Below are 15,000 nucleotides of genomic sequence, written 5' to 3'. Positions count from 1 at the left end.
TATAAATATATATATATATATATATATATATATATATATATATATATATATATATATATATATATATATATATATATATATATATATATATATATATAACAAATGCAGCCATTTCTAGTCCACCTAAAGACAAAAGCCTCTAACATGTCCTTAGTCATGTCTGAGACCATTTTCATCACTAACCTAATATGGGTGGCTCTGACTAGTACAGCTTTGCTGATCATGACGATACATACAGTATATATTCAAATATATATATATATATATATATATATATATATATATATATATATATATATATATATATATATATATACATATATACCTCCCATATGATCGTTTGCTGTGAGCAGTCAGACTAAAGTCTCCCACCATCACAAATCTACAGTGGCTAGCTTGGTAATGAAATCTGCCAAACACCAACGATGACTAAGAACCTGTGCGAGGCCTTTATCCTGCAGTGGACTGGAAACAGCTGTATTTGTTATTATTTGTATACTGTATACGTCTTGTTGAAATGTGATCCAGAAGTTCGAAAGTCTATTCATGATAATAGTGATAAAGTTATGAACTTCTTGATAAAGAATGATGGTAAAGTGAAATATATAAACTTCACTAAGTTGAACGAACCTGATGATCATACAGTGAATTCAAGGAATTGCAAAGTTTGCAATTTGGAAATGAAGAGATTATCAGATAAAGGGGACCTTGAATTCCAAGGATTTCATATATAGCGCCTATCTAAATATTCAGATTCGAGAATTGATAAATAAGAAATATCCAGTTCTGGAAAGAAACTGAAGACATTCTTGTTCTCTTCAATGTTTCGATTCTGTGGATTCGACAATAAATGGCAGTTGTAGAGTGATATCGTTACGATAAACTGATTTTGTAGGTCCTGTGGAGAGTCAAGTTTCCCTACGTAATAGGACCAGAAAAGAAATCCTTAAAGTAAAGTAAGTAAAATATACAATATATGCATTGAAATCATACATACTTTCATATACAGGTCTTTGTCTTCAGACAAATTTTGACTATCTACACATTGGTACTTTTACGTGTATACAAAAATCTTATTAAATTTTACCACACTCGTTTTGTAGGGGGGAGAGAGAGAGAGAGAGAGAGAGAGAGAGAGAGAGAGAGAGAGAGAGAGAGAGAGAGAGAGAGAGAGAGAGAGAGAGAGAGAGAGAATCACCATTTGATCCACATTTTTGAATGTAAGATATTCGTTTTGTGTTAACATACATACATACATACATATGTCAGACAGAATCATCACACATACATACATACATACATACATACATACATACATACAGAACCCTCTCACATTAGGTTCATTTACTTTGCAAGCAGAGGCAGAGGAGTTTATTCAGTGATAAAAGACCTATTATAATGAATGTCCTTCTTCTCTTGTTCTACAAAACGACGCTAAATAAGTGTAAGCACACCTCTTCTTTGGCCTCTCTCTCTCTCTCTCTCTCTCTCTCTCTCTCTCTCTCTCTCTCTCTCTCTCTCTCTCTCTCTCTCTCTCTCTCTCTCTTCTGAAAGACATAGTAAAGATGCAAAATCTAGACTCTAGAGAATAAGTAGTTTGAAAACTCCTTAGTGTTTTGGTCAGGTTGTTAAAGATTCGTATTTGTTGAATTGATATTTTACATCCCCAGGAATGACCTGAACTTTGGGCATTCCCTAGGGGCCCAAGGGGACCACAAAGGACCATTATATGTCTGGAGATCCTTCAATCCTACAACCGGTACATTCAACAACACCAGACAAATACAAATTTATGTCCAAAATGAGGAGAAGCGAGTGGAAATGAGGAGGAGGAGATGGAGAAGAGGAGGAGATGGTGAGGAGGAGGAGATGGAGAGGAGGAGGAGATGGTGAAGAGGATAATAATAATAATAATAATATAATAATAATTCTTTATTTCCAATATTTACATTGGGTATTCATAAAATATAAGGCTACAATTAGTAAAGTCATCTTACAAATAGTTCAAATATTTGTTATTTTAGACATACAAAAGTTGTTATAAGAATCAGCAGATCGGCTAAAACTTTGTAATTGAAATAATTCATCAGTAATAAAAGAATATCATGAAATCAGAAAGTATTTACTTAGAATATAGTGAGTAAAAATTACTCTTGCCGAATAATGAAATACATTGTCATAGACCACATAAGTTGTGTTAAAAACAAGTCATGTACAAATCATATTAAAATAACACATAGTAATCAAATATGCATTCTAGATTATAAGGAAATCTTAATTTGTAAATAAAAGCCATCTTATCCATAAATATTATCTAAAACTAATTCCAACATCTATAGAAGTACAGTAGTGCCATCAAAAGCACTTTTAATAAGCCAATTAAGCATAACATTCTTACATTAATCGGGACCATTTAAAATTAGTTTCTTTAAGTTTACATTAAAAGCAGCGAGAGAGGATTTTTGTTTAATTGTGCCAGGTACTTTATTGTATAATGCTGGGCCTCGAACTCTAAACTGGCGGGAGCCTATCTCTGTTTTCGCCCTTTCTACATATAGATTTTCCTGCTGTCGAGTAGAAACCCCATTAACTGCGTGTACTGTTGGAAAATCGTATAACCATTCAGGAGTTATTTTACGTATTGTTTTAAATACCAAATTACAGACATCTATGGTATATTTGTCTTTTATCTTTAACCATTCTAATTTTTTGAGGTAAGGGGATATGTGGTCATGTTTTTTTACATTACCAACAGCCACTCGGGCGGCAAAGTTTTGAAGTTTTTGAACCCTTTTCATTTGTGTAGAGCCAGTTACTCCCCAAATTCTTAAACAGTAGTTGATTATACTCATAGCCAGCGACTGAACAACTATTTTACGCGTAGAGGAATCAAATGAGGAGGAGGAGATGGAGATAAGGAAGAGATGGTGAGGAGGAGGAGATGGAGAGGAGGAGGAGATGGTGAGGAGGAGGAGATGGAGAGGAGGAGGAGATGGAGAGGAGGAGGAGATGGTGAGGAGGAGATGGTGAGGAGGAGGAGATGGTGAAGAGGGGGAGATGGAGAGGAGGAGGAGATGGTGAGGAGGAGGAGATGGTGAGGAGGAGGAGATGGAGAGGAGGAGGAGATGGTGAGGAGGAAGAGATTGAGAGGAGGAGGAGATGGAGAGGAGGAGGAGATGGTGAAGAGGGGGAGATGGAGAGGAGGAGGAGATGGTGAGGAGGAGGAGATGGAGAAGAGGAGGAGATGGAGAGGAGGAGGAGATTGAGAGGAGGAGGAGATGGAGAGGAGGAGGAGATGGTGAGGAGGAGATGGTGAGGAGGAGGAGATGGTGAAGAGGGGGAGATGGAGAGGAGGAGGAGATGGTGAGGAGGAGGAGATGGTGAGGAGGAGGAGATGGAGAGGAGGAGGAGATGGTGAGGAGGAGGAGATTGAGAGGAGGAGGAGATGGAGAGGAGGAGGAGATGGTGAGGAGGAGATGGTGAGGAGGAGGAGATGGTGAAGAGGGGGAGATGGAGAGGAGGAGGAGATGGTGAGGAGGAGGAGATGGTGAGGAGGAGGAGATGGAGAGGAGGAGGAGATGGTGAGGAGGAGGAGATGGTGAGGAGGAGGAGATGGAGAGGAGGAGGAGATGGAGAGGAGGAGGAGATGGTGAGGAGGAGATGGTGAGGAGGAGGAGATGGTGAAGAGGGGGAGATGGAGAGGAGGAGGAGATGGTGAGGAGGAGGAGATGGTGAGGAGGAGGAGATGGAGAGGAGGAGGAGATGGTGAGGAGGAAGAGATTGAGAGGAGGAGGAGATGGAGAGGAGGAGGAGATGGTGAAGAGGGGGAGATGGAGAGGAGGAGGAGATGGTGAGGAGGAGGAGATGGAGAAGAGGAGGAGATGGAGAGGAGGAGATGGAGAAGAGGAGGAGTTGGAGAGGAGGCGGAGGAGAAGGAGAGGAGGAGTCCGTGTAATGACAACGTTATTTTCTATACAATTTAGCCTAGATATTTAATTCTTAACTAATGAAACAAATGTTGTCTAAGCATAAGACTATGTTCTTATTCCGATTAATAAAGAATATGAAACCTTAGTTCTCCTGTTATTCATGCGGATTCTTACAATACAAGAGAGAGAGAGAGAGAGAGAGAGAGAGAGAGAGAGAGAGAGAGAGAGAGAGAGAGAGAGAGAGAGAGGGGTTAACTGATTTTGTGTAGTGGTTCGTTGCAATGTATGGTCCTTTTACATAGGCGTATGGGTCGGGGACTCTGAGGGCTACAGGCCCCCACTTTTAGCGGAAAATTTACTTTTCTAATTTACTTCTTTACCTTTTACTTCAGAGAAAATTAAAAGATATTAAACTTCAAAAATTTAGTAACTAATTTTTCACAAGAATTATCATTCAAAAGTAATTCCTGGAATAGAAGGAATTTGTTAAAATGCATTTCCCTGTTTGGATAAGGAATATATATATATACATACACATATATATATATATATATATATATATATATATATATATATATATATATATATATATATATATATATATATATATATATATATGCATGTATACATTTAGTGTATGTATATAATTTTATATAAATATACATATACAAATATCATGATATTTGAGCATATGTATATATGTACATAATTATATATAAGTATACATACATAATAATTTATATATATATATATATATATATATATATATATATATATATATATATATATATATATATATATGTGTGTGTGTGTGTGTGTGTGTGTGTGTGTGTGCGTGTGTGTGTGTTTGTGTGTGTGTGTGTTTATGTATTATATGTATCATCATATAAGTGCATATAATTAAACATAATTATATATATAGATAAATAGATAGATAGATAGATATACGATATATATATAAATATATATATATATATATATATATATATATATATATATATATATATATATATATATATATATATATATATATATATATATATATATGCGTGTATGTGTGTGTTTGAGTGTGTGCATACATACATATACCAGCAAATTTTCTTAATTCGTGAATCCACTAACCTCTCTTCCTTCTCCTGTTTTGCTTGCAATCCCTATGGGCCCATTCTGTTATCATTAATGTTCATATATCATCTGTCCTTCTCATTATATGTCCTGCCCATGTCCATTCCTTCTTCTTGTATGTTGTTAGAATATCCTCTACTTTTGTTTGCTCTCGTATCCATGTTGCTCTTTTTCTGTCTCTTAGTGTTAATCCCATCATTATTCTTTCCATAGGTCTTTGAGTTGTAACTAGCTTATGCTCTAAAGTTGATAGTGGGGAAGCACTTACTGTCTGTCCTATGTATGTATATTCATTAACAATCTCTAGAGGTTCCTCCTTAGTCCTTATTTGATATCTCTCTGCCTTTTCACTGAACATTATGTCAGTTTTACTCATATTCCTTTTAAGTCCTACAATTCTGCTTTCTCCATTGAAATCTTCTATTATATTTTTCAATTCCTTCCATGATTAAATAAATAGAACTAAGTTATCTTCAAATCTTAAGTTATTAAGGTATTCCCCATTAATGTTAATTCCTAAATTTCCCAATCTAGATTCTAAAAACCCTTGGCCATGCTGTGAATAATTTAGGAGAAATAAGGTTTCTTTTTCTAATATTTTTCCCAACTGGAAATTTCTCACTTAATTTATGAAGTTTTAGGATTTCTGTCCTCCCCGTATCTTCAAGTGTTCTAGCATAAGTATCATCTATTCCTTGTCTTTGAAGGGCTTTCATTACTGCTGTAATTTTGACAGAATCAAAAGCTTTTTCATAGTCTTTAAATGTCATACATTAGGGTTTGTCTTTCTTCCATTCGCTTGGATATGGTTAGCTGTTGAATATCCGCTTCTAAAACCTGCCTGCTCTCATGGCTCATTAAAGTTTAGCTTTCTTTTCATTTTGCCTGTTATGATCTTTGTAAATATTTCATATCTTAGTGAGAGTAAACTTATTGGGTATTAATTTTCAGGTCTTTTGTTTCTTTTATGTGAAATAATAAATGATAAGGTTTTTCCAAGCAGAAGGCGTAGAGCGGTTTTGCAAACATTTTGTGTAAAATTTAACGATATTTACTACTATGAAATATTCTCCATCTAAATCATTTGTTAGGCCATCTAATGCTTTGTGTCTTTTCCTGCCTTTCAAAGGCTTTTTTTACTTCTACTCTCACTTTCGGTACCGGCTCAGGAGTTTCCTTATTTCTATTGGCAAAGTTATTACTTATATTACTATTGTATAGCATCATGTAGAAATCCTCTGCAATTTCATCACTCCATCTCTTTAGCCTTTTGCTGATAATTCCTTTTCGTCGTTGAAGCAAATATCTATTGGCGCCTTTTTCAAAGTCTTCTTTTCATTAATCTTATATTTCTTCTTTTCTTTAGTGTTTTCTCAATTTTGGTCTGATTGTGTTAATAAATTTATGTTTTTATTTTAGTTATTGTTTTGGATAGTTATGCTAATTGCGTGTCATCTCCCTTGGATTTTACCCTCATACCCAATTTTATCTTTATAAGACTTTTGGTGTTTTTTGTCTTTTCTGTGTTGTTAAATAGTGATCAGAAAATGCATTCTGCTGAAGAAGTCAATGAATCCCAGGTCTTGAGTGGCCAGCCGCTTATAACCAAAATCTCTAAAAACGTGAATGGAGTTCTCCAAGCCTCCAGTGTAGTCAACTCGCTTCCCGACCTGTGTGCTGAAATTCAGGCCCTGAAATCGTTACTCTCGGGTCAATTTTCTAACCTCGTATCACAAGTGAGTGACCTAAAGGACAAAATGGAGTCTATTGAGGAAAGGGTCACTGCTGCGGTGGAGGACAAACTACGCCACCATCTACAAGAAATAGACCGTAAAATTAGTGAAAAGGACAAAATAATTACCGACCTAACAAATAGGGTGGCGACACTTGAAGCCAGGCCAGACACATCTAGAGAAATGGAAATTCTCGAGGAGAAGCTGGATGAGATGGAAGCCCAAATGATATGTGATAATCTTGTCCTGTCTGGCCCTGCTTTGCCCGCTCCCCAACCAAACGAGGATACACGGAATATAGGCCGAGATCTCGTGGAAAGGTGTGTCCAAAAGAATTTTCCTGACCACGTCTTCCTTGAAGGGCGAAGGATCGGTAAGAGAAGGGTCGATGGGTCTTTTGAAAACAACAACATCTTGCTGAAAGTGATGTCGCGAGCTGTGAAGGCAGACATCAGACACTCGTGTTTTCAACACAGGAATGACACTCACAAAGAAACGTGATAAGCTTTTTTATGAATTGCGTAGAGTGAAAAGACAGCAGTATACCGGTCTGTTCCTACATACTCGCGACGGAGTTATTAAAGTGAAAACTTCCTCAGCGGGCAAAACTTTTGTTATCCGTACCCGAAAGGACCTTGATCTGTTCTACAGTAGTACAGGGCTTAGTGCCCCTGAGTGATTTCAAAATATGTGCTAAATACTGCATTGTTTTCAGTTTCTGTAACCATTTTTTCTAACCTCATTAGTTTTTCACATTTAAATTTTTGAATTTACACTCACAATTTTTTTCTTTTTTTCAAATTGCATTATTTTTCTTTTAACACTGCCATTTCCACTATTGTTAGTAATATCATTACTATTATCAAATTTACTATTATTACTTTTACTGATATTAATATCATTATTATTTTTTTTTCTTTTTTATTACTACTATTATTGTTAATATTATTTTTATTATTCCTATTTCTGTATTGTAATTACAACAATTATTTCCTTGTTTATAATTTTTATAACTATTTCCATTTTTCACCGTAACGAAATATTTTCATTTTTGTATTTTTAAGCATATTGTTACTAAACTATTAATTACTAATTTCAACTGTGGTTACGTCTCATGAACACAAATCCTGTATATCACATTGATCCTGATGAAAACTTTATTGATTTTGTGAACACATCTGATCTGTTTTCCTGTAAATATTACACTACTGACACATTTAATGATTCTCTCCCTAATCATATGCGGCAATGCCTTTCATTAATAAGTTTTAATATTCGAAGTTTCAAGAAGAACCATGACGAATTTATTGGCTACTTAAATAACTGCAACCATGAATTTGATATCATTGTATTGACCGAAACATGGGCTAAGGAAGAAACTCACTGCATGAATTATCTTCCTGGGTATAATGCGTGTCACAATTATCGGGAAGGTCGGAGGGGCGGCGGTGTGAGCATTTTCGTTAAAGACTCTATTGATTTTCAACCTCTTGATGACTTCTTCAACATTTCTAATGATAATTTTGAAAGTGTCGGTGTGACGGTTTCTATACCAAACTCGCCTCATAAAACAGTAATCTTAGGTATCTACAGACGTCCAGGAGGTAACGGAAATATGTTTTTCGACTCGTTAGAGGAGGTGCTAAGAAATCCAGGTATCTCCCCTATGAATACAATTGTCGCTGGGGACTTTAACATCTGCTTAATGAGGGAAGGGGAGAGCGAGACCACCCGCAGACTGATTAACACAATGCGATCTTTTGACTTTCGCCCGTCAATAACTAGACCAACAAGAGTCGGCTCGAATGACTCGCTGTCTTGTATCGACCATATTTGGGCAAATAATAATCTTGTTGGTAATAGTGGGATATTCTTAGTAGATATCACAGATCATTTCCCAATTTTCTGTAGTCTATTAATGCCTATATTAAACAACGTAGACAACAAAATAAAAATTCAATTCAGAGATATGAGCGAAGTGAATGACAGGAAATTCACGGAACTCCTGAGGGGGAAAGACTGGACCGAATATGGTCAAGCCTCATTAGATCCTCACCTGGGGGCGGCCTCTTTTACGGATGAAATAGACAGCTTTTTCAATGAATGCTTTCCTTTAAAAACAAAATATTTAAGTGTTAAAAGATTGGTGAATAAGTGGCTCTCCAAAGGGCTACTGAAATCAATTAACATTAAACATAATTTATATCGAAGAATGAAATTGGGTGCTTATAGTGCCCAACGCTATAGAAACTATTGTAATATGTTGCTTACATTAATTCGCGTGGCAAAGAAAAAATATTTTGATAGTACTTTTGATCAACTCCGAAATGATGCTAAAAAATCCTGGGATCTCATGAATTCCTCCCTTAGGCCTGGAAAGAAAAAGCGCACTTCGCTAAGAAAACTCATTGGTCGTAACGGCGAAACTATTACTGACAGCCAACAGATTGCAAATGCTTTTAATCTTCATTTCTCTACAATTGGCATTACTCTCCGAGATGCCCTGCCTCAAAATAATCAGTTAGATTTTCATTCCTATTTGCCTCCTTCAAATCAGCACTCTATTTATTTGACCCCATCTTCTCCACTTGAAGTAATCAACATTATAAAAAAACTAAAGAACAAAAAAGCAAATATTCATTCTCCCCCTACTAAACTATATAAGAATAATGCTAGTTTACTTGCCTTTCCTATATCCTTATTGTTCAACCGTTGTACTGCCTCTGGCATTTATCCTGACATTTTTAAAATAGCGTGCGTTACTGTGCTACATAAGTCTGGTGATAAATCGGATGTCAATAACTATAGACCAATAAGTTGCCTTCCCTTATTGAATAAAATTTTTGAAAAATTATTGTACAATCGACTCTACTCTTTCTTTACTAGATGTAATATCTTTTCTACCTGTCAGTATGGCTTTCTGCGTGGCGTTAGTACAAGTGATGCTGTAAATGACCTTCTTGAAAATATCTACAATGCGATGAATAAAATTGAATACCTTGGTGCGGTCTTTTTAGATTTGAGTACAGTGAACCCTCGCTACTTCGCGGTTCGACCATCGCGGATTCACCACTTCGCGGATTTTTTCCATAACCCATATATATACAGTAATATATATATATATATATATATATATATATATATATATATATATATATATATATATATATATATATATATATATATATATATATATATGTATGCATGTATTTATGTATATATGTAGGTATGTATGTGTATACATATATATATATATATATATATATATATATATATATATATATATATATATATATATATATATATATATATATATATATATATATATATATATATATATATATACACACACACACACACACATATATATATATATATATATATATATATATATATATATATATATATATATATATATATATATATATATATATATATCTAAAGTAGGAAGATGTGATGTACTTCTAAGGGAAAAGTATGGGAAATATGTCTGGGTAATAAGCAAAGCTCTACCTCCAGTTTGTTTCTAGGCCTACATTATGATCAGAGATAAATGTAAACAAAACATTGGTTGCCATTTTTTATCGTGCTTTTTAGCATGTTTAGGAAATGCATGATATAAAATCACCTTTAATATTTGTGCCTGTTTTAGTTTAGGGTACTGTAGTACATGCATTAAGTGTTCTGTACATTAAAGGGTAGTTTGTTAACAGTACTATGTACAAGGGAAGGTTTTAAAAGTCTGAATATACATGTTGAATAAATAGGTAAATATGGTGTCACTACTTCGCGGATTTTCACCTATCGCGGCCGCGACTGGAACCTATCTACCGCGATAAACGAGGGTTCACTGTAAAGCCTTTGACACAGTGTCTCATGATGTGCTGCTTAAAAAGCTCGAACATTATGGAATACGTGGAAATGCGTTACTCTTACTAAAATCCTACTTAACGAGTCGAAAACAATTTGTGACCCTCGATGGCCATCTCTCAGAGGTTATGGATGTCAAAATAGGTGTTCCCCAGGGATCAGTCCTAGGACCGTTATTTTTCCTCGCCTATATCAATGATCTACCTCGATCAGTAGGTAGTTTAAGCTCCATACTCTTTGCCGATGACACTACGCTTCACTTTAGACATAAAAATATCTACTCCCTCTGTAATAATAATAATAATAATAATAATAATAATAATAATAATGTTTATTGGACAAAAACATATTTACATACAAAATATTTACAAAAAAGATTTGGTCCAAGCTCATGTGGAGCAGAGCTCTTCGGGCAATAATACAAATAAAATAATATCTTCAATTAAAATAATTTATAAAAAGTAAATATTGATATAGATAAACTAAATATACACATATATATACATAAGTATATACATATGCATACATATAAAAATACATATACACACATGTACATATACATACACATATACACATAGACACATATAAATGAGATTTTTAGCCTAAAAATAAATGGAATTGTATATTCGTATAATAAAGTATAATAAAGAAGGGCGGAATAATAAATAGTGCAAATTTTGAATTTAAACATTGATATGGTAGAAATGCTAGAATTACAAATGTATACAAGCAGTAAACAATATAAGAATTAAGAACATTATTGCATGAATGGTTAGGTCATGAAGAAATGTCTACTAATAAAACTTAGTACACAGATAATAACATATTAGTATATGATTTTTTAAAGGATCGAATGCTAAGCAATGCCTTAAGATAAGCAGGCAGAGTATTCCATTGTTTAACTCCCTGATAGAGATAAAACTGTTCACATTTCTTTACACGTACGAAGGGAAGAGTTAAGTTAGAGTCTCTTGTTCCATATTGGTGTGCTGATTGTACCTGAATTATTTTTTGTCTAATGGATGGATATTTATGCAGCGAAAGTGTTTGAAACATCAAATTCATTAAGGAGAGTTTGTAGGTGTCCTCCAACTTCAGAATCGAGAGAGACCGGAATAGAGGTGATGTATGAGCTAAATAATCACTCGAAGTTATTATTCTCACCAGTTTTTTTTTTGCATAATGATTAGCGGTTGCAGGACGTTTCTACTGCAACTCCCCCACGCTGTAATGCAGTAATTTAGATGAGGAGATATTAAAGAGTGGTAAAGTTGTTTTAATATATATAGCGGGAAATAATCCTTTAGCCTATATATGATACCTGTAACTTTGGAAATTTTATTGACTATCATATCCACATGCTTACTGAAGGTTAATTTATTGTCAAACATTACTCCTAAAAATTTTCCACTGGACTTCTGGTCAAGAGTATGATTTCCTATTGCAACTCTTATGTTACCGGGAACTTTGCGCAAAGAAAATATTATGAAATATGTTTTTCTCTCATTTAGGGTCAATTTATTCGATAGTAACCAATTTTTAACATTATTTAAGTTAGCAGTTAAAGAATTACAAAGAGAATAAATATTTTTATGACAAAGATGGAGCGTGGTGTCATCGGCAAAAAATATGGAGTTTAATCTGCCAACTGAACGAGGCAAATCATTAATATAGATGAGGAAAAATAACGGTCCTAAGACTGATCCCTGAGGGACACCTATTTTGACATCCATAATCTCTGAAAGATGACCATCGAGCGTGACAAATTGTTTTCGATTTGTTAGGTAGGATTGGAGTAAGAGTAGTGCATTGCCTCGTATACCATAATGTTCCAGCTTTTGAAGTAGTATATCATGAGACACAGTATCAAAGGCTTTGCTCAAATCCAAAAAAACCGCACCAAGGTATTCATTTTTATTCATTGCATTATAGATATTTTCAAGGAGGTCATGAACGGCATCACTAGTACTTACGCCTCGTAAGAAACCATACTGACACAGTTTCTCTTTATTGTTGAAGCCTAGCTCAAAGAGGAAGGGCGTCTCAGCTAGCTCAGGGAGTCCACCAGGCTCCCTGGCCTTGCCTAGCTCTTACAGCCCGAATTTCATTTGTAATACTATCTACAAATCCACCGACTTCCCTTGCCAGGACGACTGCCTACCACAGGGCAGGGAAAGGTGCATTCCATGTCGTAGATACTCTTATTTAAGAATTTATGCGTTGGGTCATCTCATACTCAAATCGATAATAAAAAGATACTGAGCATGGAACCAAAGAGAGGATCAGTGAACGGTGCAGTGGGTGTGAGTGTGAGAAAAAAAAGGAATTGAAAACGTGAAAAGAAGAGGAAGAAAATCAAAAGAATATTCAAGTGAATAGGAACAAGAAGAAAGCCTGGCTGGTCTAACCAAGGTCCTTTAAATGGACCTTGGGTGATGTTAGGTTCAACATAGGCTGTGGGCAACTAGATAAAAATGAATATAGAAGAATCGGCGAATCCAAACATGCCCAATGGTTTTGTAGTAGATGTGAGGGGAGTTTCAAAAATTTGAAGGCGGAAAACAAAAGACTTAAGAAACAATATGATGAGCTTAGGGATGATTTCATAGAGCTACAAGACACTGTAGATGAGTTTAAAAATGAGATCAGAGCCTTAGTGGATGATAATAAGATAGGAACCGGGCAGTTGACAAGAGAAGAAGTGAGGGAGGAAATTATGTCAGAGGTGAAAGAAATAAGGGAAAAAGGGAAAAGGAAAACCAATATAGTAATATTCAACATAAAAGAAAGTACAAAAGATGACAGTAATGTAAACTGAAAGATGGGTGCTATTATAGTATGCTATTTACCGCCGATTTTGCTATCTACAACCCCTTTCTGAAATTTTTGAATTGGTTTATTATTTTGTTTATGACACCCCAATTAATACTACCATACAATTAACTGGAAAATCCCCTAATACTGTCACTGATTGGTTTAATGTGTCTGGAAGTGTGTAGTGTGGTGGTTTCAATTGGAAAGTTCTGAGAAAAGGCGAAGATGTATTTCCTGCTTTCTTGAATGATGTAAGATATGCCAATAAATATTATTAAACTATCATTAAAGTCCAATGAGGATAACATACTGGTGGTAAGTAATCTGTTTGATAATCCTCATCAAATGGGAGGATTAATATTGACGGTAGATAACATACTTTGTGGTATATACCATACTATAGTAGAAATTCGACGGTAGATAGCATACTATAATAGAAATTCGACGGTAGATAGCATACTATAATAGCACCGAAAGATGATTATGATATGTGTGGAAGTTTGATTAATGTAGAGTTAGGAATTAACGATGTAGAAATTGAAGAAGTAAGTAGGTTAGGTAAACCTAGGTATTGGTCCTTTGACTAGCCAGAGAGTATATGCTACATAGGATCCCTCTCTCTGGTTACGGCTCATTTTTATCTTTGCCTACACATACACGAAATAGCCGGGCTCATTATTTCACATTCTTCTCTGTTCTCATACACCTGACAACATTGAGGTTACCAAACAATTCTTCTTCGCTCAAGGGGTTAAATACTGCACTGTAATGGTTCAGCGGCTACCTTCATCTTTGTGGGGATAGAAGAGACTTTTTAGCTATGGTAAGCAGTTCTTCTAGGAGAAGGACACTCCAAAACTAAACCATTGTTCCTTAGTCTTGGATAGTACCATAGCCTCTTTACCATGGTCTTCCACAGTCCTGGGTTGGAGTTCTCTTGCTTGAGGGTACACTCGGGCAAACTATTCTATTTTATTTCTCTTTCTCTCTTTTTTAAGTTTAAATAGTTTGCATGAAATATCAGATAAGGTTGTGCTCAAGATGAATAAAAAAAGAGAGATATTGTGAGAATGAAGTGTGTAATGGAAGATGAAATATTGGAAGGAGGTAGAATAAGTTATATATTTAGGAACTATGATCTCCAATACAGGGCCTTTAGGATTAGAGTTTAGTGAAAGATTGAAAAATGAGCAAATCAGACAATGGTTAGGTTAAGTAAAATTAGGATCAAATCGCTTGAAATTACATATAAAAATCTATAAAATGTATTGGAGATTGTTTCATTGCCATGGTATGACAATGAAACAATCTCCAATACATTTTATAGATTTGAGAATAAAGACCTCAGAAGGATATTGGGAGTTGAATGGCAAGACAGGATTAGTAATGAAACTATAAGAGAGATTACTCGTGTGCCATATATGGATGAGATCATGGTGAGGGGTAGATGGAGATGGTTAGGGCATGCTCTTCGCACTCACCAAGAGAGATTAGTTCACAAAACGTTCAACTGGGCTCCGCAAGGCACT

At 35.2% G+C, this 15,000-nt stretch overlaps 1 protein-coding gene across 1 annotated transcript; it reads left to right on the top strand.

Annotated features, from left to right (window-relative positions):
- Positions 1–425: 425 nt before the first annotated feature.
- Positions 426–13,475, top strand: LOC137645306 (uncharacterized protein PF3D7_1120000-like). The gene is made up of 3 exons (XM_068378123.1): positions 426–591; positions 6,474–7,107; positions 13,100–13,475. Exons 1-3 carry the CDS (start codon positions 426–428, stop codon positions 13,473–13,475), a joined length of 1,176 nt encoding a protein of 391 aa, XP_068234224.1.
- Positions 13,476–15,000: the final 1,525 nt, after the last annotated feature.

Source organism: Palaemon carinicauda, chromosome 8 (assembly GCF_036898095.1).
Source record: "Palaemon carinicauda isolate YSFRI2023 chromosome 8, ASM3689809v2, whole genome shotgun sequence".
Classification (NCBI taxonomy): Eukaryota; Metazoa; Arthropoda; class Malacostraca; order Decapoda; family Palaemonidae; genus Palaemon; species Palaemon carinicauda.
This window is presented reverse-complemented; position numbering and strand designations above follow the sequence as displayed.